This window comes from Pipra filicauda, unplaced genomic scaffold (genome assembly GCF_003945595.2).
Source record: "Pipra filicauda isolate LSUMZ 115617 unplaced genomic scaffold, ASM394559v2 scaffold507_size779033_pilon, whole genome shotgun sequence".
In the NCBI taxonomy this organism is placed as follows: domain Eukaryota; kingdom Metazoa; phylum Chordata; class Aves; order Passeriformes; family Pipridae; genus Pipra; species Pipra filicauda.
This window is the reverse complement of record NW_024104651.1, coordinates 69,794-91,566: the sequence shown is the minus strand read 5'-3', so window position 1 is coordinate 91,566 and position 21,773 is coordinate 69,794. Positions and strand designations below refer to the sequence as shown.

The 21,773-nt window shown below is 42.1% G+C and overlaps 1 protein-coding gene across 1 annotated transcript; it reads left to right on the top strand.

The window, feature by feature from the left end:
- Nucleotides 1–52: 52 nt before the first annotated feature.
- On the top strand, nucleotides 53–8,349 carry CCT5 (chaperonin containing TCP1 subunit 5). The gene is made up of 11 exons (XM_027724269.1): nucleotides 53–221; nucleotides 1,236–1,296; nucleotides 1,389–1,553; nucleotides 2,053–2,251; nucleotides 2,979–3,171; nucleotides 4,083–4,232; nucleotides 4,568–4,687; nucleotides 5,070–5,255; nucleotides 6,480–6,617; nucleotides 6,995–7,175; nucleotides 8,063–8,349. The coding sequence occupies exons 1-11, from the start codon at nucleotides 117–119 to the stop codon at nucleotides 8,188–8,190; spliced, it is 1,626 nt and encodes a 541-aa protein (XP_027580070.1). The 5' UTR covers nucleotides 53–116; the 3' UTR covers nucleotides 8,191–8,349.
- Nucleotides 8,350–21,773: the final 13,424 nt, after the last annotated feature.

The window sequence follows — 21,773 nt, the reverse complement described above, 5'->3', positions numbered from 1 at the left end:
ATATGTCCCGCTGGCGCCGGCTACGCAGGCGCAGGGCTGTGCGCGGCGTCACGGCGGGCGCGGCGGCTTCCGGGAGGAGCGCGCGAGCGGCGGCGGCAGTGGCACGAGCGGGAGCCATGTCGGCCATGGGGACTCTGGCGTTTGACGAGTATGGGCGCCCCTTCCTCATCCTCAAGGACCAGGAGCGCAAGACGCGCCTGATGGGGCTCGAGGCGCTCAAGGTGAGCGAGGCGGGGCGGCCGCCAGGGCCGCTGGTTCGCCCGTGGGCCCGCCCGTGGGCCCGCGCTGGGTGGGCCGCGCCGCGCCATGCCATGCCATGCCATGCCGTGCTGTGCCGTGCCGTGATGTGCTGCTGAGAGGGGCAGGAGGACGGAGCCCCCTGTGATAAGGCGGTGCCCTGCTCTCCGGCAGCCCCGCGGATGGCGCAGGGCGGATGGAGCCCAGTGTAAGCCCGCAAGCGTGGGACGGATGGAGGGAGAGGAAAGACATCGCCCTTGGGGCCGGGAATCCGCGGCACAGCGTCCGTGCGGTCATCGTGCCGTGAATCCGCCCCGGAGTTGCGGGCTTTTGGGGCCGTAACCCCGCAGGTGGTGCAGCGCGCCCCTCCCCGCGGCTCCCGCAGCCCCTCCCTGGGACCGCCGCCCCCCGCCCGGCGCGGCCGCTGCGGGAAGGCCGGGGCTGAGAGAGTCGGCACCGTGTGAGAGTGCGGGTGATACAAATAGCGAGGGAAAAGCGGAGTAAGCATTGGCACAGGTTGCCCAGGGAGGTTGTGGGTACCACATCCCTGTCAGCGTCCAAGGCCAGGTTGGATGGGGCTCTGAGCATCCACCTGAATGGAAGGTGTCCCTGCCCCTGGCAGGGGGTTGGAACTGGTTGATCTTCAAGGTCCTTTTCAACCCAAACCATAATATGGTGATTCTACGATGAGTAAAATTGCGCTGACTTCTTGTAGAGTTGCCTGCTCCTGTTGCTGCCCTGCTTTAAACGTGGATGCTGTCGCTTTGGCTGCTCTGCCTTTGCATGCTTTAGCAGAGCCAGCACAAGCAATGCAAGAAAAAACATAGGAAATGTTTCTGGCATAAAGATAATACACATATATTGATGTCTTTTTTCAGTCATAATTGGTTGTTCTCAGTTGAATTACAGTATTTGCGTTACTGTATCTTTCTTAGCTTATTGTTATGATTTCAGAATGCATGGTAATGATTTATCTTCTTTTTCCTTTGTTTTTTTAGTCTCACATAATGGCAGCAAAGGCTGTAGCAAGTACTCTAAGAACATCCCTGGGGCCCAATGGTAATAATGAAACACTTCTACTGGTTCTCTCTTAGTAATTGTTTTGAAGGATTTTCTAGGTTTTCCTTCATGCTTTGAACGTGTATTTTTAGGCTTGGATAAAATGATGGTGGACAAGGATGGTGAGGTGACTGTGACAAATGATGGTGCTACCATCCTGAATATGATGGATGTGGATCACCAGATAGCCAAACTTATGGTGGAGCTGGCTAAATCTCAAGATGATGAAATTGGGGATGGAACTACTGGAGTTGTTGGTAAGAAAGTATTTTAAACTTAATTAAGATTTTCCAGCTTTAAAATCAAGTTTCTTCAGCTGTTTTGAGAAATTTTATGTGAAGTAACAGTAGCTTTTCTGTAGCACTTCTTTAGAGTATTGCTGCAGTGTCCTTTTAAGTTCTTGTCTTAGAAATGCTTTCATCAGAAAGACACTTTTGTGTCTTTTCTAAGTATTTTAAGGTAATACTGAGAGCCCTCTTTGTACTTTAAACATTTTTCTGCATAGTTTTCTTCCATAATCTTCTACCTGTCCTGCCTTGGTGCCTGTGCTTCATTTTGATCTTAACATTAATGGTGTTTTCTTTCTAAGCATAGCAAGTAGGAGGTTGTTTAGAGTTACTTTGTTATTTAGGAAACCTTGAACTCCTATAATATTACAGAAAAAATGAGAAACCATGCTTTTTAATGTGTTGATAATGTATTAAAAATGATGGTCCAATCAAGAGTGAAACTTAATTTAATTTTTTTTTTTTGTAGTTCTGGCTGGAGCATTATTGGAACAGGCTGAGCAATTACTAGATCGAGGTATTCACCCTATCAGAATAGCAGATGGTTATGAGCAGGCAGCCCGCATTGCTATTGAGCATCTAGACAAAATCAGTGACAGCTTTCCAGTTGATCCACAGAACATCGAGCCTCTGATCCAGACAGCAAAGACGACTCTGGGCTCTAAAGTGTAAGTCGCAAAAACTTCAGAATATTTAAACTTCCCTTGAAAACTCTTTGAGTGGAAAGGAGAAATCCTGTTGTTTTCATGAATTATTAAATTGTTTGCGTTGTTGAAGTGCTGCTGAAGGCCCTCTTATGTTTCATTTTGGCTAATTTCTCAGTGGACTCAAGTTGTGAATCCATTGTCTCTAAGTGGTCAACTCCATAAAGTTAAACAGCGCAGAATCAGCTTCATTCTAACCTGTTAGTTCCAGATTTCTGCATCACAGCAAATTCCAAGAGTAATGTAAATCTCATAAAAATAATTATGTGTAATGTTTCAGAGGTTTCGTTTGTTGTGGGTAAAAAAATCTTACCTCAGAATAGTTCCATAAGTTTATATTCCTTTATGGATTCTGTCTGTAGTTCAGACATTGGAAGGGCTTCCTTTGCAGGGCTGTCTTAACAGTGGTTTCTGTCATTTGAATGCTTATTGGTAGTTAGTGCTCCTCACTGTATCGAGACTATGTCCACAAAGGCTGTTTACACCAACCCTATTGTGTGTTCTGTTTTCTGCCATATCCAGCACCTTTTATTTCTGTGAACAAGCGGACAGGACCCTTACTTCTAATGTAGAGTGCAAAAGTTTCTAGCTATAGTGATACTTTCTGCTGTTTGAGATTGATAGAATCACTTTTTTTTTCCCAAATTGAAGAAATGTAATGCAACTTAATTGTATTTTTTTTTAAACGTAGAGTTAACCGTTGTCACAGACAAATGGCAGAAATTGCCGTGAACGCTGTACTGACGGTAGCAGACATGGAACGTAAAGATGTTGATTTTGAGCTGATCAAGGTACAAGGCAAAGTGGGAGGTAGACTGGAAGATACACAGTTGGTTAAAGGAGTGATTGTGGATAAAGATTTCAGTCATCCACAGATGCCTAAAGTAAGTGATGTCCCTGTGTGTGTCTGTCACGTGTAATGGCTTAAATAAGATTGTCTTCACATGCTATCCTGGCATTTGTTTAATATTTAAACAACCTTGTGGTTTGGCTTGGCTTTTTACGCATGTATCAACAGAGGAAGGGGAGGGCAGTGTGAAATTCTTCGTGTTGGAGGTTTAGAATTTACAATAATATTGAGAGATTATGGCAAGGGGAGGAATTGCTGTCCTCCTAAGTGAGGACAATTGCAGAGTTCTACATTAAAGCAGAAATAATCATCCATAGTGTGTGATAGGCTTAATATGCTTAATGAAAGTTAATATCAAGAAGTGTTTCTTAATCTTTGAGTTTCCATGTTGTGCTGTTTGGAACACCCCAGAAACTGTCTTTGTATTATATTTAATATAGATAAGGTCTCCAGGTCTTTGGGCAGTGGGCAGTGTACTGGAAGAAAAATGGAGGCAATTAAAAATTTCTGTTATTCTTAACTATTTTTCTAGCTGTTGACACTGTTTATTCTGTAAAAAAAGGAAGACTAGTGAAAAATATCAGTCACGTAGTACTTGAAATGTTGCTATAAAAATTATTAGTATTCTCAGTCATCACTGTGGATAGGGCAAATAACAATTTCATTGAATTTTTTTCTGGTTTTTAAACTTTAAACTATAAAAAGACATCACTGTTAAAGATTGTTAAGGGCTTAAACAGTGTCTAATTTATTCTAAGAGGGTTACAGAAATTATTGGCAGAATTACTTAGTTATCGTTTGTTCCACTTGCGAATAAGTTAGATGGTCTTCGCCTTTCCTCCTATGCCCATGTTTATAAAGATATGTCTGTAAGTTTTGCAAATATAAGAAAGAGGTGCTAATGAGGTCAAAACTCAACTTTTTGGGTTTTTTTGAATTGCACAGGAGCTAAAAGATGTTAAAATTGCAATCCTTACTTGTCCATTCGAACCACCTAAGCCTAAAACCAAACATAAGCTTGATGTCACATCTGTGGATGACTACAAGGCACTGCAGAAATACGAAAAAGAGAAATTTGAAGAGATGGTGAAGCAGGTAGTCTTTAGGATTATTTCTGTTTTCTTTGTCTTTCGTAGCCTTTATGCAAAATAGCATAATGCATTGATTTATTCCTGGAAATGCCTCCTTATAGGAGGCAACATACAAGCAATTGTAGTGCTATGAATAAAAGCACTATGAATAAAATTTAAGTTTATGTAAGAAAGAGATACCACATTGGTTTAAAATATATTTTGATCTCTATGTATGCCAGAGGGTTCTTCTTCAGAATTCTATTTTGAGAAAATTATGAGAATTAAAACCACAAAGAGATTGTTTTTCATTTCTGTGTTAGTTCTGATCAGAAGATTAATGATTTTTGTTGCTTTCAGATAAAAGACACTGGTGCAAACCTTGCTATTTGCCAATGGGGTTTTGATGATGAGGCAAATCACTTGCTGCTCCAGAATGAGCTGCCTGCTGTTCGTTGGGTTGGTGGACCTGAAATAGAAGTAAGTAAAATTGGGCTTTGTACCAGTTGTCAAACATTTGTTAAATAATAGGCTGTACCAGCTAAAAGTTCAGGCTTTCTGGGTAGAACTGCGTAATTGTGTGCATGGGTGGCTATTGGAGAAAAATCTTTGGGGATCTATGGAGGAACATACAGCGAATGGGATTATGGTTTAAAATTGGAGTTTACGTATATGACTTTAGATGTCTAGGAACGTTTCTGCTTCGGTCTTGCAGTTTGCAGAAACAAAGCATCGCCTGAAATACTTTCAAGTGGTGGGAAGATAAGCTTTTGTAGTAGGCATTTGACAGATTCTTTTTCACTGTTTTTATGTTATGAAAAACACAATGGAAAAATCTTAACTGATGGTTGTTTAACTTCAGTTAATCGCCATTGCGACTGGAGGACGCATTGTTCCTCGCTTCTGTGAACTCACACCAGAGAAACTGGGTTTTGCGGGTGTTGTCCGAGAGATCTCCTTTGGAACAACAAAGGACAGAATGCTTCTCATCGAACAGTGTCAGAATTCCAGAGCTGTGACCATTTTCATCAGAGGAGGAAACAAAATGGTGAGATGCTTGGTTTGTTACAAATGTTTGATACATAAGTTGCAGAATGTGTAGTTTCTTTCTAAAGCATGCTAATAAACTCCTCTTGATTTTGTCTACATTTTCCTTGCAGTGTGGACAAATAGAAGGTATAAAGGGTTGTAGGCAGTCATGACTGTGTGTCAGAAGTCACTTATTAGATTCATATTCTGTGTTTATAAATAAAAACTTTGCTCCCTCTCTATTAGACCGTATAGTTCATAAATATAGAAATAATTTTACCTGTGGATTCTCTTTTTTTTTTCTCATGAGTCACTTTTATGAGTAAATACTAGCATCTTTGAAAGATTAGGTTTTATTGTAGACCTAGTTGTAACACTTCTGATTTAGTCCACTTAAAAAAATGAAAAATAAAAAACCCAAGCCAAAACACACCCTACACCCCCCACCCTCCCAGAACGAGACCATTTTAAATGCTTATGTACTTAACCTGGGATTTGGTTGTGCTATTAGCACTGAATTCTATTTACTATAGGTCAAGTCCTACTTTGAGTGAAAAAACTTAGGAAAAAAGAATGTATCCTGAAAAGTTCTTTAAGGAATCAAACATACTGCTATAAAGGTTAGCATAACTTGTTATGTTTCTCCTCTGTAACCACAGAGCTGGACAGCTGGATTGACAAATTGTATCTCGATGCCGACATACTTGTCCTGGTGGCAAATTCTGAATCAACATTGATGCAAACTGATAAGCAGTTCTTTCACAAGCTGAATGAACATCTGTCTCAGCCCAGTATATTTATTTGTTAAATATGTTTGTTAAATGTATGTTGTTAAATATATAACATGTTAAATATATGTTTGTTAAATATATGTTAAATCCTCCTATGTCTACTGAAGTTGGGAGTTGACAGAAACTGCAGTTGAAAAAAATGTTGGCATTTAAATCTTGGTGTTTTGTGTCTTGTAAATATAGCAGATTAAAAACCCTACAACGTAAGTTTTTGTCCTTCTTAATTACAGATTTAACAAATAACACTGAAATGATACATATATTTTTATTCTTTCTTTGTCAATGGATGTCTAACATTCTGTATTTTGAAGTAATATAGCAGCAGTAGAGCTGCATTAGAGCCATGAGAAGATCCTACAGTTTATTTCCAGTTTTCATTTCTGTATTAGGAAATATCTCTTCATAGCCTTGAGATGTGTATATTGTAAAATACATGCTTTTTATAATTCCAGATCATTGAAGAAGCAAAGCGTTCTCTTCATGATGCATTGTGTGTAATCCGAAATCTCGTTCGTGATAATCGTATTGTGTATGGTGGTGGTGCAGCTGAAATTTCTTGTGCCTTGGCAGTCAGTGAAGCAGCAGATAAGGTGAGAAAGGAATAGTTAAAACTGTCTTTAATTTATGAGAGATTAAGTCTGCCTTTAGAGATTCCAGAAAAACATCGAAGATCTTCCAAAACGTGCATGTTGTGGAACTTTTTGACATTCACTGATAACCAGCATTAAAAGTTTTCCTTCCCTTCTCTGTAAAAAGTCATTACTAATACTATTTTTTCTTTTATGATAAGAACAGTTTAATTTTTTTTTTAATTTGCAAGTAGTTATCATCCAGAGGTATTAGCTCAGTTAATTTATTCCCAATAAAATCTGCATGTTGTGCGTATATATTTTATAGCTAGTATAAAAATCTACTTTTACTAACATTGGCATTAATAGCTTCTGAATTCAAATTTCTTTTCCTCTAGTGCCCATCTTTGGAGCAGTATGCTGTGAGAGCTTTTGCAGATGCCCTGGAGGTAATTCCCATGGCACTCTCGGAGAATAGTGGTATGAATCCAATACAGACTATGACCGAAGTGCGGGCTAGGCAAGTGAAAGAAAATAATCCAGCCCTCGGCATTGATTGTTTGCAGAAAGGAACAAATGGTAAGAACTGCAGTGTGGAGAAGGAGTAGCTTATAGGCTTTTCTTTCCCAAAAGCTCAAAATGCTTACTATGTTTTTTTTTAAAACAGTTTCAGTTATTCAGACTCTTGCACCTTGTCATAATAAATGGGAATGCAGGTGGAGAGATACATACATGTCTACCAGGAAGAAAATATATATTGCTTGAAAACCTTTATTTGGTGGCAAGATTAGTTGAAGATGTGTGCTGACACTGTAGCACAGGAAAAGAAGAAGCTGCTCTCATAATGAGACGAGCAGGCTGTGTTTTAAATACCGTAGTTTTAGTGATCCAGTTTACACTGCAGCTCTGCAAATAACTGTGAGGTAAACAAAAGGCTGAAAATATTTTCATATGGTGTTGCTCACACCAATAGGTCTGCATATATAGACCTGTAACAAGCATGTGAAGACTAAGGATCCAGTGTATAAAAACTTATTTTCTTCTGGATGTACACTTTTCAAAAGAACAGGGTAAAGTGCAGAATTTGTCAATTCATAACCTTTCTTTGATTAGGTGTTTCTGTTTTATGGCATTTGAACTTGTATTTCTTTAGTAGTTGCTCAGCCCTTAAGGTGCTTTCAGTATATCTGTATAGAAACTGTGCTTTTCAAAAAGTAATGCAGAATGGTGAAAAGTTACAGTTAGGGAAATGCTAGTTGGGAAAAGAGTTGGGTCTTAATGTCCCAAGATCTTTGGTAAGAACCCAGATGTAAAACTAATTTGTACAAATGGTGTTTGTAAACTACAGTGGCCAAGAATAATAATTTCAAAACATTCTATAAAATTGCATGGAAATTACTACTTCAGGTTAAATATAATATCTAGACTTGAGGAGAGTGTCTAATTCTTCTGCTTTCCTTTGGCAGATATGAAACAGCAGCATGTTATAGAAACCTTGATTGGTAAGAAACAGCAGATTTCTCTGGCGACTCAGGTTGTTAGAATGATCCTGAAGATTGATGATATCCGTAGGCCTGGAGAATCTGAAGAATGAAGGTTGAAAAGCAAGAAACATTAAGGGGCCACAACAGTAGCGAAGACAGTAGTATACTGATGCTTCATCTTCAGCTATTTATTTTGGACGCTTTTTGTTTCACATACTGTAATGGCTAATTGTTGGAAATAAAACACAATTTAGCTCTGGTGATTTCAAGACTTGTTTCAGAAGTATTGGTGCATCTTTTCTTAGACAAGTGTGAATATTCATAGAAAACACTGAATGTATAGGGAAAAAACATAAATAATGCAGCAGTAAAATTCCATGGGTCCTTTTCCATTGCTCCTGCAGCTAACTGTTAACTGCTTATGAGCAAAGCCCACATAGTCTCATTTTAAGAGGTCTGTCACTCTTCAGTGAAGCAAGCAGAAATTATTAAAATAAATTTTCATTTCATTATTTAATTACTAACTAATTATTTTAACCTCCAGTAATTCTCATATGTTAAGTATATCAAGTATGAAGGTTCAATCTGAAGATTTAAGGGAACTGTATTTCATGATTCCAGTTGCTTCTTTTTCTCTTGTTGGTACCCTGTTCCTGATTTATGTGTGAGGAGGGTTTTTTTCAGGAGTAAACACATCCACCTAAGTTTTTTTTCCCCAGAACTATGTCTATAATACCACAATTGAGAGCGTTTACTTCAAAGTTCCCCTGTATGATCTTAGAAAGGTAGAGTAAAATTGTTAGTTTCACAAACAAGGTACCTTACTATCAGCAAGAAACAGGTGGTAGACCAGAACCTAATGTACAAATTTTTTTGCATATTTCAAAAGCAAGGGAAGTATTGTAAATATCAATTCAGCATTACTTGTGTTACATTTCACATGCGTAGTTTTAAATTTTCAGTGTAGTGTAGGACAAAGGAAACTTTTTCCTGGTTACTGTTTGCTAGCAGGTCTGATTCTAATTGTTTTTTGCTGTGACTATAACTCACTTGTGCCAAGCAATGAGTGTTGATAGAGGGAGAAGGGTAGAAACAGCAAGTTTAGTTGTTGTGGGACTGGTTATATTCCTAGAATCATGCAAAGCTTTATTGTCATTGTTAGTGAGTAGTGGGTGTTTCCTTGTTACTCTTTTACCTTTTCCCAACTTAGCTTCATTTATATGCAGTTCACTGGACAGCAACAGTTATTCAGTTTTACTGCTGCTGAACTCTGGCATTCTGAATCAGTTCAGGGTTGTAAGTGTGAATCTAAAAGCCCATCAATACCTGAGCTCATGTAGAGCCATCTCTTTGTTCACTAACACAAAAAAACCCCAGGTGTAGCCAGAACTTAAAAGGGAGTAATGTAGTTGTACTGATGTACCCCTTTCACCTCAGTGAAGTTGTACATGTCATAGAGAGTAAGTGAGAAAACAGTTATTCCCATTTTACTAGTTTTTTCTTACACCTCCTGTCCCCTGTAGTTGTGGTTTAACCCAAACTGGCATCTAAGCCCCACACAATCGCTCAATCACTTCTTCCCTGGTGCAGTGAGGGAGAAAATCAGAGTAGAAGTGAGAAAACTCATGAGTTGACATAAAGACAAGTTTAATAGGGAAAGTAAAAGCCAGGCAAAGCAAAGCAAAATAAGGAATTCATTCACCAGTTCCCAGGGTTAGGCAGGTGTTCATCCATCTCCAGGAAAACAGCTCTATGACACACAACAGTGACTTGGGGAGCTTTGGCATGCGCTATCCCTGGGGCTAATTCAGGTCATCTGCCTGGTTGTGACTCCTCTCAGCCTCTTGCACACCCTCGGCCTCTTTCCCATGGGTCAGGGACAATGTTCGACAATAGCAAATATATTGGTTTCAGCAGTGTTTTGGTCACAAATCTTAAAGCACAGCCCCATACCAGCTATGTGAAGAAAATTAATTTCATCACACCCAGGGCCAGCACACCTGTCTGTCCACATTGGTGAATCCCATTACTAAATTATTTCAGTTTCACCTATCAACTCTTTTTCAGTTACTTTTCCTTTGGCATGGCTTAGATATTGTGACTCCTGAGATGTGAGGTGCCAGGAAGAAATGGACAGTACTGCACACCACTTTTGGATGTCCTGAGTGGAAGATGTAGAGCAGGCACAGGAGGGAGAGGTCCATGCAGGCACTGCTGCAAGTGGCCAGGAGGAAAGTTCTGCAGATGTGCTCTGCAGATGTGCTCTCCGGATGGTACCTAGGGTTGGCTGACAGCAACTGGGAGCTGACTATAGTGTTGGACAGATCATCAGCAGGATGAACTGGTAGTCTATAAGAAGGTGTGAGCTGAGACCTGGTCAGAACTTGGTGGTAGTATGTTGGGTTTGGGTGGTTTTCTTTTTCTTCCCAGGGCAGATTTTAACTGTAATCACTGCTTAATTCAGAAGCCTCTAGGAACACAGGACAATTTATTTTGAAAACTGAAATTGTGGCTTTGCTGATCTTACTTACGGAAATAAACATTTTGTGCTCTGTATATAAATATTTTTTAACATTTAAATAGATCTTAGTATGAGAAGTCTGAAGCTTGGTAATAGAACTTTTACAAAATTGTAAGAAATTTAAGTGGGTAATTTTTCAGAGGTTTGTAGTTCAACATATATAGCATTAGCACTGTCAGTCATGGCTGCATGGAGGCAATTGCAGGACAAATGGCTTTCATCACAGCACGCAACACACAACTGAAAGTATTAAACCAAATTAAGGAAACCAGTGCAGCTCAAACTGGTACACTTTTGTGGCAGGAGTAATTAAATTTGTGTTTTGACAGAACAATGGGAATACCTGTATTGGGACTTTGTGTGCGGGTCTGGTCAAACAAAACAGTAAATGTATCTGAATAACGACAAAGTTGTGGGAGACAAACACTGTCAATGTTCAAATTAATAATGGTGCGTTTGTAACCACATGGAAATAAAAGCCTAGTCTAGTGGTGTGTTTGGGGCTGCGGGCCCCAGTCCCTTCAAGTACTACTCCCTTACTCCAGGGAAAATGCGAGGTTCGCCACAGGAGGGCAACATATGCCTATCACTGCCGTAGCAAACTGTATCCAGGTTTTTTTAAAAACGAGGTGAGGCAGCCGGCAGGTCTTTCCCAGTATCGCTGACATGGCACATATATGTCATCAGCAAGATCTGAATCTTTCTGAATTCCCCTCAAGGGCTCAGTGACTTGAGCTAATTTCATGACTGGCCCTGTGTCCTCGCTCACATCCAAGTTTTCACATCTTCCTAGGACCCTCACCAAGCCCTGCCTCTATGTTACCAACCTCATTTCTTATTCTCTCTTGTTGCGTTCCCAAGCCTTGGCTTCTTTCCTCCTCTGATCTCTTGCATCTCTATGCTGACCCAGTGCTTGTCTGTGTGAGCACACAAGGCAAGGCTGCCAAGAGCACAGTACACAGCACAGCATGTAGATTCCTCTCCATCCCTCCTGCTCACAACCAACCTGCAGCAGCTGTGGGGTGCAGTGGTTCTGAGCTCAGGGCCATGCTTCTGAGCTTAGAGCTGAGCTTCTGACTTCGAGCATGCCACAGTGATTCAGAGAAATCGGGTTTGAGTGGATTTTTTTTTCAGGAATAGGGTTAAGCAGACCTGTGAAACAACACTGTTGTTTCTCTACAGCCACTTCTTATAACTAACACATTTTTCCTTTGTTTAGGAAAAAAACCTGCTGTTTGACCATTTCTGCATACTTCATGGGAAAAGATGCCTCATAATGTGAGCAGTTCCTGTCTGAATGATCCAATCTGACAAGCTTGCAAATGGAGTCTTTAGTGGAGCAAGTCAAGCAGTCTTGCTAACACTCTGCTAGCTATCTTACTAATATCAAGACACCTGAATATTAGGATACCTAGACCCAGACCTACCTAAACTAAGCTGGGCAGCTCCAGAACGTGTCAGGGCTGTGTTTTTATGCTACATCTGTACAGAAAAGAGGGCACCGTGGAAGCTGTTCCCCTCTGTGGCAAGATGGCATGAGTGTCCCTTGCACTGCTAAAAATTACTGTTACATTGGCCATGAAGATGGTTATTACATTCTCTGGGCTCAGTTCACCATCATCCAAAGAGGGATGATTCAATTGTGAGGTTTGGGTCTGGGACACTAGCCTTGTATGTTCTCCCTCTCCATTTCACATCTTGGAGGTTTTCCCAGGAACTCTCTGCCAGGGAACATTTCTCACCATGCTAAAGAGCTAATTAAATGGACTGACAGTGTTTGGTTTGTAAACAACTCATCTCTGTGACACGAGAGAGACAGTTTGCTAAACTCAAATGACTATGGAGTAAACCTTTAGTACATTCTCTGTAACACAGACTCTGTGATTCCTGCCTAATGTACATGCACTAGAATCTGCATCCTCATGAGATTCCTCCCTGAGCTATTTGGGACCAGTAGTTGTGTTGTGTTGTGGTGAGGCTCCTGCCTTGCAGTGCTGAACAGCAGCAGCACAGGCACTGGTCCCTGCCAGCTCTCTGGTGCCTGAGTGCTCGTGTAACATGGGACACTCCTGTCAGGGCCTGAGTGTGCTCCCCTGGCTTCCCACACCAGGAGATTGGCTACTTGTCACCTTAATCAGACTTCTGGGGAAAATGCTGGGAGTGAAACAGAGCTGGGGAAAAGCTCTCCCACTTTTGCTCCAGAGCTGCATTTAAGCTCAGCCCATGCCCTTGCTCCTTGGCTGAACTGTCTCAGCTATGCTTGTGCCTTGCTGATACTGATGCTGGATTGACTTCCCAGCTTGTCCTTAGCCTTGCCTTGTCAAGTCAGACTTGCCTGATGATCTTGACTTTTCTCTGACCCTGGTTACTGCAGCTGGACCTGCTCTGCTTTTCTTGCTTGGGTGCAGTGATGTTGAGGAGCTCTGGAAGAGAAAAGTGACCAGAAGTTGTCTGGAAAGAGAATGTCAGGAGGCCATTGAAGGAGTCCTTACTTTTGGCACGGGCAGCTCTCCTGCAGTGTACAAGCAAGGTCTAGGAAAGCAGAAGTGGAGCGAGCAAAGGAAAGCTGGGGAATCTCAAGGAAATCAGCACTTGATTATAGTGAATGGTGGGCACTTGGAACTTTAGTCAGGTAAAGAAGAACAAAATATTAGAATTAGAAAACAGATATCAGTATGAGTAATGCTATCACTGTTTGCTGAAGACATCAGCTCTCTGGGATGGGGTACTACTATAAGCTCTCTTGCTCTCTCAAAAAAGTCGAGCAGCTGTGAACACAGGATTATAAACACTTAGTGTGTATTCTAACTCTTTTTCTGTTTGCAGTAGGGCCCATAATGGGATACAGTGTTTTCTGCCAACAAGAAAAGATCACAACTGCTTCAGCTTCATTTTGAATTATCCCGGTGCAGTGTTTAAGGAGGGAGCAGCAATGAGGAACTTTAAAACGCTATGAGTGAACTACGATGCTAGACTTGGTGACTGTTGTGTCCCACTCCTACAAAGAAGGGAGCACCCAAGATTCATAGATGTATATGGTCAAAAAAGAATAGCAAAAGCCAAGAGGATCCAGAGAAGAAAGCTCACAAAGTTTTATTAGCAAAACACACTTAGCATGGAAATTGATAAATGTTTTGCCCCTACTTTCTAATAATAAGACAAACAAAAGACTAAAAGGAAAGAGGGAAGAAGAGGAAAGAGAGATCAGAAAAGAGAAGAAAGAAGACCATCAGCCAATCCAGCCGACAGATGTCCAGAGTCCTGAGGAAGCCACCCAAGCTTTGTGGAGGCACCTTCTAATAGGTAATTTTTCCCTGCCCTGGGATGGGGTTTCTTACTCTTTGTGTGAGTGAGCATGAGCAGTCCATTCTTCTGGACCTTTCTGGAAACCAGCTGAGAGTCTTTGAGTGTCTTTTGGTGGTCTTGATCCCCCTCTACTGGTCTTGCCCACTCCTTGACCCCACTTCTGCGCTTGTGCTGTCCTGTGTTGTGCAGTCTTCATGGACCAGAACAGAGAAGTTGGCTCCAGAAGGGTGCTCTCCTACATCAGTACTTCCAGGCACATCCTGTTTAACTTGTCAGCTGCAATGTTCACTGGTGTTTGAGGCAGAGCAAAGCATTAACTCCTCACTGCTTAGTTACTCATTTGAACTGTGGTCATATCTCAGGGATTCCTATTCTACTTAGCTGATGCTTCACTTCTTCTTTGCTTCCATCCAAATGATGGCAGATTTCTTTCTTCCTTCTCTCCGTGAACTGGCTGCACTGCCAAGGACTATATATTCCCTTCCCTACACTCCAATGTGTAGTTTCATTCTCAAATCCATGGGGGAGAAAAATCTATCAAGGACCACTACATTTGAGGTCTCCATTTATCTGCAGGCTCCTCCTAAGTCAAAATCTGCTGAAAACTGGGCATCGTTGTCACCATATACTTGACCTGTTCTTATAACTAATTTTTAAGGGACAGGATATTAGATAAGACGAGATGTTTAGTAAGTATAAACATTTAGGAAGTATAACTATGTTGAGGCAAGCTCTTCAAACTTTGTGCTATATAGATAAAACTGGCTGAGGTAAAGAACAAGGAGTAACTGGCTAACACTGGTGAACTGGCAGATAGATTCTCATAAAGCAATTGTCAAAATTATGTAGTTGTCTAAGACTTTTAAAAAGGCCTTTAAATGTACCTCTTTTCTTGGAACACAATCCAAAGTTACAGGAAGAGTATATTCTTCCTATACCCTAAGTTCTGGTAGAAAATAAATAAAATTGTTTTATGTTTGGGTCAATATTGTATCAGTTCAATAAGCAAAAAACTTTAGCTCAATAAAATTTACAGAGATGACACTAAAGCAGCATTGCTTTCCTTCTCTAAATATTTTTATTAGTTGGATATCAAATGAACAGTCTTGAAAAGATTTCCTTGAATTCACATTTAAATTGAAATTAACACAAATATTTAAAACTCTGTTTTGAATTTAAAGATTTCTAATAAAGTATAATACCTTTTTAAACCATGTGAAAACCCCTAAGTTACTAAGCTGATTCCTAAAAAATGTCATTTATTTTTTCACTCCAGATCAGGAAGGAGTGGTTTCACTGCTGGCACAAACAGAGCCCATGTACTCAGGGGACTATCTAGTGTCACTTCAGCTGCTCAGATCTCAGGGCATCAGGGCCTCAGACTATCTCAGTTTCAAGAAGCTGCTTTGATTTACGTGCCTTATGACACCTAGTTCCCAGAGTATCATTAAAAAACCCTGCCCAATACAAAAATTGCTGAGTTCCCACCCTCTAACTGAACTGTCTCGGGGTGAAATTCTCTACCAGCTGCTCATATTCATCACTCACTGACCACCCTCATCATCCAACTCTCAAGTGAAAAGCCCTGTACAATCTCCTGACCTTTCTCCCACGTGTACACCACTGACTCCTCAGCTGCCTGCTGCCAGGTGTGTGTACCCGCAACCCGCTGGCAGGAGCTGATAGTCCCCACACTCATCTGGGTTTTCCAGTGAACATAACACTTCTCCAAGGACCACTGAGCCATCTCTTCACATGCTTGTCCCAGGTGGCCTCTGCTGCTCTTTGAATATGAGTCTTGCTCTGAGCTGACGTTAGCGGGTTCCTTTTTTTCACATCCAGCTACTGTGCTGGCTGGCATTTTGCAAGTGCCTTGACTAGACGCTTAGATATGAGGTCTTCTCATTAACACGTCTGTTGTGATTGAAAGAAGGCCAAAAGCCGGGAAAGGCAAGTTTCCAGCACTGCGTTTGATTTAAGGGCAGCACTAATAGTTAAGGTTAAGTGAGTGCAAGTGCTAGTGACAGGCAATGAGCACAGAGGGACAGAAGGTAATGCATGGCAATGCTGGGGAAGAAAGAGTGACTGAAATGACTGAAAATCCACTTAGGAAACATCCTTAGCTGAGTAACTTTGGCACAACATTGCAATGGCACATCCTCTTAATACTTGCCATGCTGCCTTGCTTTTTGGCTATGTTGACTCACTCCCTAAGAAAAGCTACTGCTACAAATCCCATGGAAGCTCCATTTCTGACTCCTCAGGATCTGGGTCAAGCTCTCTCTCTTGCTATTTCGTGCTAGGATCATGCAAGTGTCCACAAGGTGGACAGATGAGCACAGCCTTGCCTTCTCTTCCTTGACAAAGTTTTCAGCAATTTCTTCTCTTTTGCTAATATAAAAAGTATGTAACCTCCAGCTTCTGATTGTTTAGGAAGAGCGAAGAACAGAAAATATACCTATCCCAAAACTGGGCACTGAATATTCATGTTTTCGAGTAGAAGTGCAAAAGCTAACAGAGCCAACAAAGTTCAGTGGCTGTTCAGAAGTGATTTCATTCCTTGGCTGAAACTAAGCATGGGAGAAGATGAAACTTCGTTCTGGAGGGAGCACTTTAGAGCTGGTGAAAAACAGGTCATGTTACTAAGTCCCAGGCAAATCTGGATTCCTGAGGCAGGGATTATTGTGGGTATGGGTGTTTGAATCCTTGGCACGCTCCCAGCACTGGAAGCTTCAGCTACTGCAACACAGCAGTGTGAGCATCCAAGGGACTAAGATGTAGCAATGAGAATCCCTATAGTGAAACAGTCTCTTTAAGGTAATGCAAAAACCAGATCCCACTTTGCTTCAAAAAATTACTCTGCAGATAAGTCAGAATGGGGATAGGACAACACACCAGTGACAGTGAGTATGGGATTATAATCCTTACCTCCAAACCTGAGCTGTAGGCTCTGCTCCAGGTCATTAAAGGAAGACGGGCTAGCTACTATTAGGGTTTAAGTAGTGCCACAAATGAGATATCAGAGGTATTGTTGAGCACACAGAGAAGGTAATTCAGTGCCTCTGATGTCCTGATTGTCCACAACAGAGACCTTGTCCTGTTGGCTTCTGCTCTGATGTGCCAGGATTTCTGTGAAAGTCAGGACCTGAGTGACTAGTAACAGTGCACACACAGGCTGTGCTCCATCATGGAGGAGAAATACAGAGTGAGTGTGCTGGAAATAACTCAGAATACTCTGTGAAACTTGTGAAATCATTTACACGTATCCCAGTTTACATACTTACCAGAGTTTACATATACATATCCTCTCTGGTACTAACATAACTAAATCCCAAAGTGAAGCTATAGGCCTGGAAAGGTGAGATGGTTCAAGAAGGTTATAAAGCCCTTTCTCAGGAACTATTCTCAGCTATTTCCTAATCATACATACTATAAGGAAAGAATAAGTGTGTGTGTGAAGACAATCAATAAATGACTCATCCCTGAGGCTGAGAAGTCTGCCTGAAGACATGCATTGGCTGATTTTCCATTCTCAAATGCTTCTTTTTAGCCCCAGGACCCAAGGAAGAAATTATCTGCTTTAGTGACTGCCTAGATATGACTGGTGTGATAGTGCTTGCCTGACAAGCTATACAGAGAGGTGAGTTTTAGTCCTTTAATCTAAGTAGTGTGTCTACGTGAGCTCTTTCCTTGTCTGCAGGCTGATACATAGTAGTCTTTGGTTCTTAATTACAATAAAATGATCTGCCAATGAAATGGTGAGCAGATTTATTTCTGAAGTAAATAAATACATGTTAGAATTACAAAGACAATGAATCTAAGGCTAATGAGGGAGATTTGCAAAGCAACAGCCTTGTGAATAGCATGGAAATTCTTCCAGCATCTCATGAGACCCCGGAATAAAGGAAGGAGTCAGGAAAAAAGAGCTTAACACTATCCATCCTAAGTGACCCTGCATTGGAAATGATCTGGTTTTGCTCTTGCTAAGGAAAGGTTCCTCACCTCTAGCAAAGAGCTTTTCATTTCTCTTTCTTTTCCTTTACCATCATCCAATTAGGATTGCTATGGGAAAATAGCAGATTCCCCATGCCATTTTCCTCCAACCTTAAGAACAAGCTGAATGTTTAGAAGCAGAGATGTGAAATCCAATTTAATCCAACCTGAGCATTGGTCCTGACCTGCTACTCTCCCCTGGATAATTCTAACATGTGGGTGCTACCCAGCCATCCTCTGCTAGCAAGATGAAAAAAGTCCCATGAGCCACTGAAGAACAACAAAATCTGTATCAGAGCTTGGCAGAAGGAGTAGCCATGTCAAAAACTGGGAATACAGGAAACAGGACCTGGGCCCATACAGGCATTATTGCCCCTGCTTTCCCTAACATGAGGTAAGAAGGGAAGGAGTGGAAAGGAAAATGAGAAGTCAGAGTCAGGACTTGCAATTCTTTGCACTCTAGCAGAACAGTGATATGTCTACTGGTTAAGGAGACCTGAAGTCAGGATTACTGAGTACTGTTCCTAGGCCCAGCCTGCTGGATGAGCTGAGTTACAACTCAGGACTTTGTTTTGTGTCCAAACTTCTCATCAGTGAGGTTTCCACTTATTGAACCAAACTGATTTTTGGTGGTGGGTAGCAAGTTCCCTTCTTGAGGTCCCATCATTCCTTTGGCCAGTGCCACTTGGCAGCCCCCAATACCACATGCCATAAACTCATCTCTCTTCTGTCATGGAAAGAAAGGAAAGGACAGGGGCATCCTATTACAGCCAGGTCTCTGCCAGCCCTATCCAATTCCTGACATGCCTTTGTACAGCCAGGAATCAGTGGGAGGGTGGCAGGCTGCTCAGGGGTAGAGCAGAATCACTGCCTATCATGGCTCCCACTTCATCTCCATATTTCCATTACGAAGCAGTACAGAAGAGACCAATCAGTTCAGCAGTTCCTGGGGCAGCCCAGCAACAGTAAACTCAGAGACTGACAATGGCCACCTTCAAAGACATGCAGAGAATCACCAGGAGGTCCACCTTCCCTCTGCCCTAACCTCCTCCAGCACTGGGAATAGAAGCTGCCCAACCTGCCTGTTGAAGTCCCCTTCTATCAGCAGTACCCAAACAGCAGCTGCTCTTTGTGCAAGTGTTCTCTTATGTTTCCAGCTGAGTGATAAACAGTCTTGTTGGGATAAAGGCACTGCAGTCTTCTCTGAAGAACTAGGAACAGTATGAGTATGAGAGAGGGGAACCTGATGACACAAGTGCATGCTGCTTCTTGCTACAGCCTCCCAGATCTGTGGTGTAAGGAAATGAACTGATCCAAATGAATAGCACCTTTGCCAGATGGAAGAAAGGAGCACTGAGCACCCTGTATTGTTTCTTGAGAGTGTGAAGTCTTACAGAGTTTTGTATTGAGGGATACTTCTTTTACAGCAGGATGACCTCATCAAGGTGAGACAGTGGATAGACAAGTGATGCAAAAACAGGGCTAAAGGACTGAGAAAGATTGAGCAAAGAGCAAGAAAGAGAGAGAAGAGAAAAAGTACCACAGAAGGAAAACCCTTGGAAGTTCCTCAGAGCCTAAGGAGGAAAGAAGTCTCTGGTAGGTTCCTTTCTTCCGCATAAGGGATGTTAGTCCATAGCATCATGAACACTGTAATGTTACCAAAGCCTCATATCTATGCAGCAGCTCTCACCACTCACCTGGGGCAATCTGTACCTTAGAGCATAGCACAACTACTACTGTCATGCCTTGGTGATATGTGTATGGCTGTATGCAACAATGCTATGAGTCCTGGACTAGAACAGGCTTGTCTCTGTCTGTAGTCAGATCATCACATAAATCTGGTGTATTATGAAACTCCTGTACTCAATCTGTATTGACCAGTTCAAAGGTATGGAGGTCTACCATCTGCTCATCTTGCTTAGTTTCAGGGGTTTTGACTGGTAAGCACATCCACACCTCAGGGAACTGACCTGTAGGTGACAAAGGGCTTATCCCATCACAAAGGTACGAGCAATTAAATGTGTTTTGGTTCATTCCAAAGAGGGCTGAGCGGCCAGAAGTTATGCAGCAGCTGCAGAGAGGGGTGCAGGGCAAAGCAGAGAGAGGTTCTGCTGAAGGAATTGTCAGGAGTTAAGCCTGCCCAGGATGCCCCTGGGGAAGACAATTATAAGTTAGCTCTACATTTGTCTATCTCTTCAAGATTTACTGTCCTGAAGAGGAAGATGAAATAATATCTCAAGGAAAAGTGTCAGCTGCACCAACCAATGGCAGAACACGGAATGTGAAAGCTGTCACTTTTTCCCTACCTGGCTTTGGAGAGAGCAGATTCAGCAGATGTCAACCAGCGTCCACACATTTCTGTCCTTGCTCTGTTTTCATCTCCTACTCCACCAGTGGAAGTGAAGGTAACCAGCTGGAAGGGCAGCACAAGGACAGGGGACTGTTCAAATGGCATTTTGCAGACCATCTGCACAGCATCTAATCATGGTAATATAACTGCTTTGCCTGAAACCAGCTCTATATAACTAGATGTCAGATACAAACTAAAAAATTTACTGTTTTATCACTCTAAGATAAATTGCCTCCTGAGCACCTCACTTAAATAAATCTGTATAGTTATAGATCATCTCTCTCACTACCCCCTAAGAAATATGACAGCAAAGCTCAGGTGGAAGCTGCACTCAGAGTTAGCACACAGAAGGTCAAGAGTGGGAGCTGGAGCCTTTTGTGATTCCACCCTGAGAGAGGAGCCAGACAGAGACACGAGTCCTTGGTGGGGGGACAGCTTATAAACAGCAAAGAGGTTAGAAGTGCAATTAGTTTGTGTGACAACCGTGACCACCTTCTGCCACCACCCTGGGTCAGGCCAAATCTCCCTTCCTCCCTCTCTTGCACAAAGCTGAGCCAAGGCCCAGGGCATGAGCATGCCCAACTGCCTGTCAGCCCAGGGGAAAAAAAGAAGTGCACCCACAGCAACAGACCTATATATGGGCAAGACCAGACTACTGGCTGGTGTGGCTGGCTGTCAGACCTCAGTGGATCCTAAGCAGGGAAGTTTAGGATACAGACTGATACTAGATGTTAGGGAATTTAGCAGTGATCAATTCTCTTCTTGTGGTCAGCACCAACACAGATAGTCCAGCACGGTATAAGGTGAACTAAAATTATAGTATGGGTAGCTAAGTACTGCGGAACCCATGACAAGACACAAGATGTGGAAAATGCCAAGGCAGTTCATTTCATCTCTCTGTCCAAGGTATTTCCCTCTGGTTTACACATCTTCACCCAGGGATGCAGGATAGAGGTAAAAAAAGCCTAACACCTGAAACTCCATGAGCCATTTCATGCTTCCCAGTCAGGGACCAGGTATCTTCTGATCCAGTTGCTTTCAATGCTGCATCTCTTTGGAATGACAATGGCATTTTATGACTTCTCAGGGTTTCTTGGCTACAGGCAGCTCTAGAAGACATCAGCTGAGTTGCAGTTGCTGGCTATGTGCCCCTACATGAGTAAGAATGAAAGGTAACAAATTCCCACCATCTTTATTCCCCAGCTATTTTCTCTTTCCATCCCTGTGCTCAGGATGGAAGGTGAGTTGCTCAGAACAGGGCCATATTTTATGTTTTTTTATCAAAGATCTGGCCTGCTTTGTCTTTGAAGTGAAAGTCAAAACTCAAGAACAAGCAGTGTGGGAAGAGGCAGGCACAGGCATCATGTAGTCCTGCATCTGCCCTATCATACTGTCTGGCCTGAGATGCTTTCCCCCATTCATTTTTGGTAACTGGTGCTCAACTCTTTTGCAGTCTTGAGACCTGACATCTGAGTGCAGAGTGGACAGGGCCACGCAGGATGATCAGCATGTGGTCTTGTTCA

What these genes read in the sequence shown, in the direction of transcription:
- CCT5 (XM_027724269.1), top strand. Translation starts at nt 117, where the DNA reads ATGTCGGCCATGGGGACTCTGGCGTTTGACGAGTATGGGCGCCCCTTC. An exon ending in GTCATCCACAGATGCCTAAA is followed by an intron (nt 3,172 to 4,082) that starts GTAAGTGATGTC and finishes TGAATTGCACAG; the next exon opens with GAGCTAAAAGATGTTAAAAT. An exon ending in TCAGAGGAGGAAACAAAATG is followed by an intron (nt 5,256 to 6,479) that starts GTGAGATGCTTG and finishes TTATAATTCCAG; the next exon opens with ATCATTGAAGAAGCAAAGCG.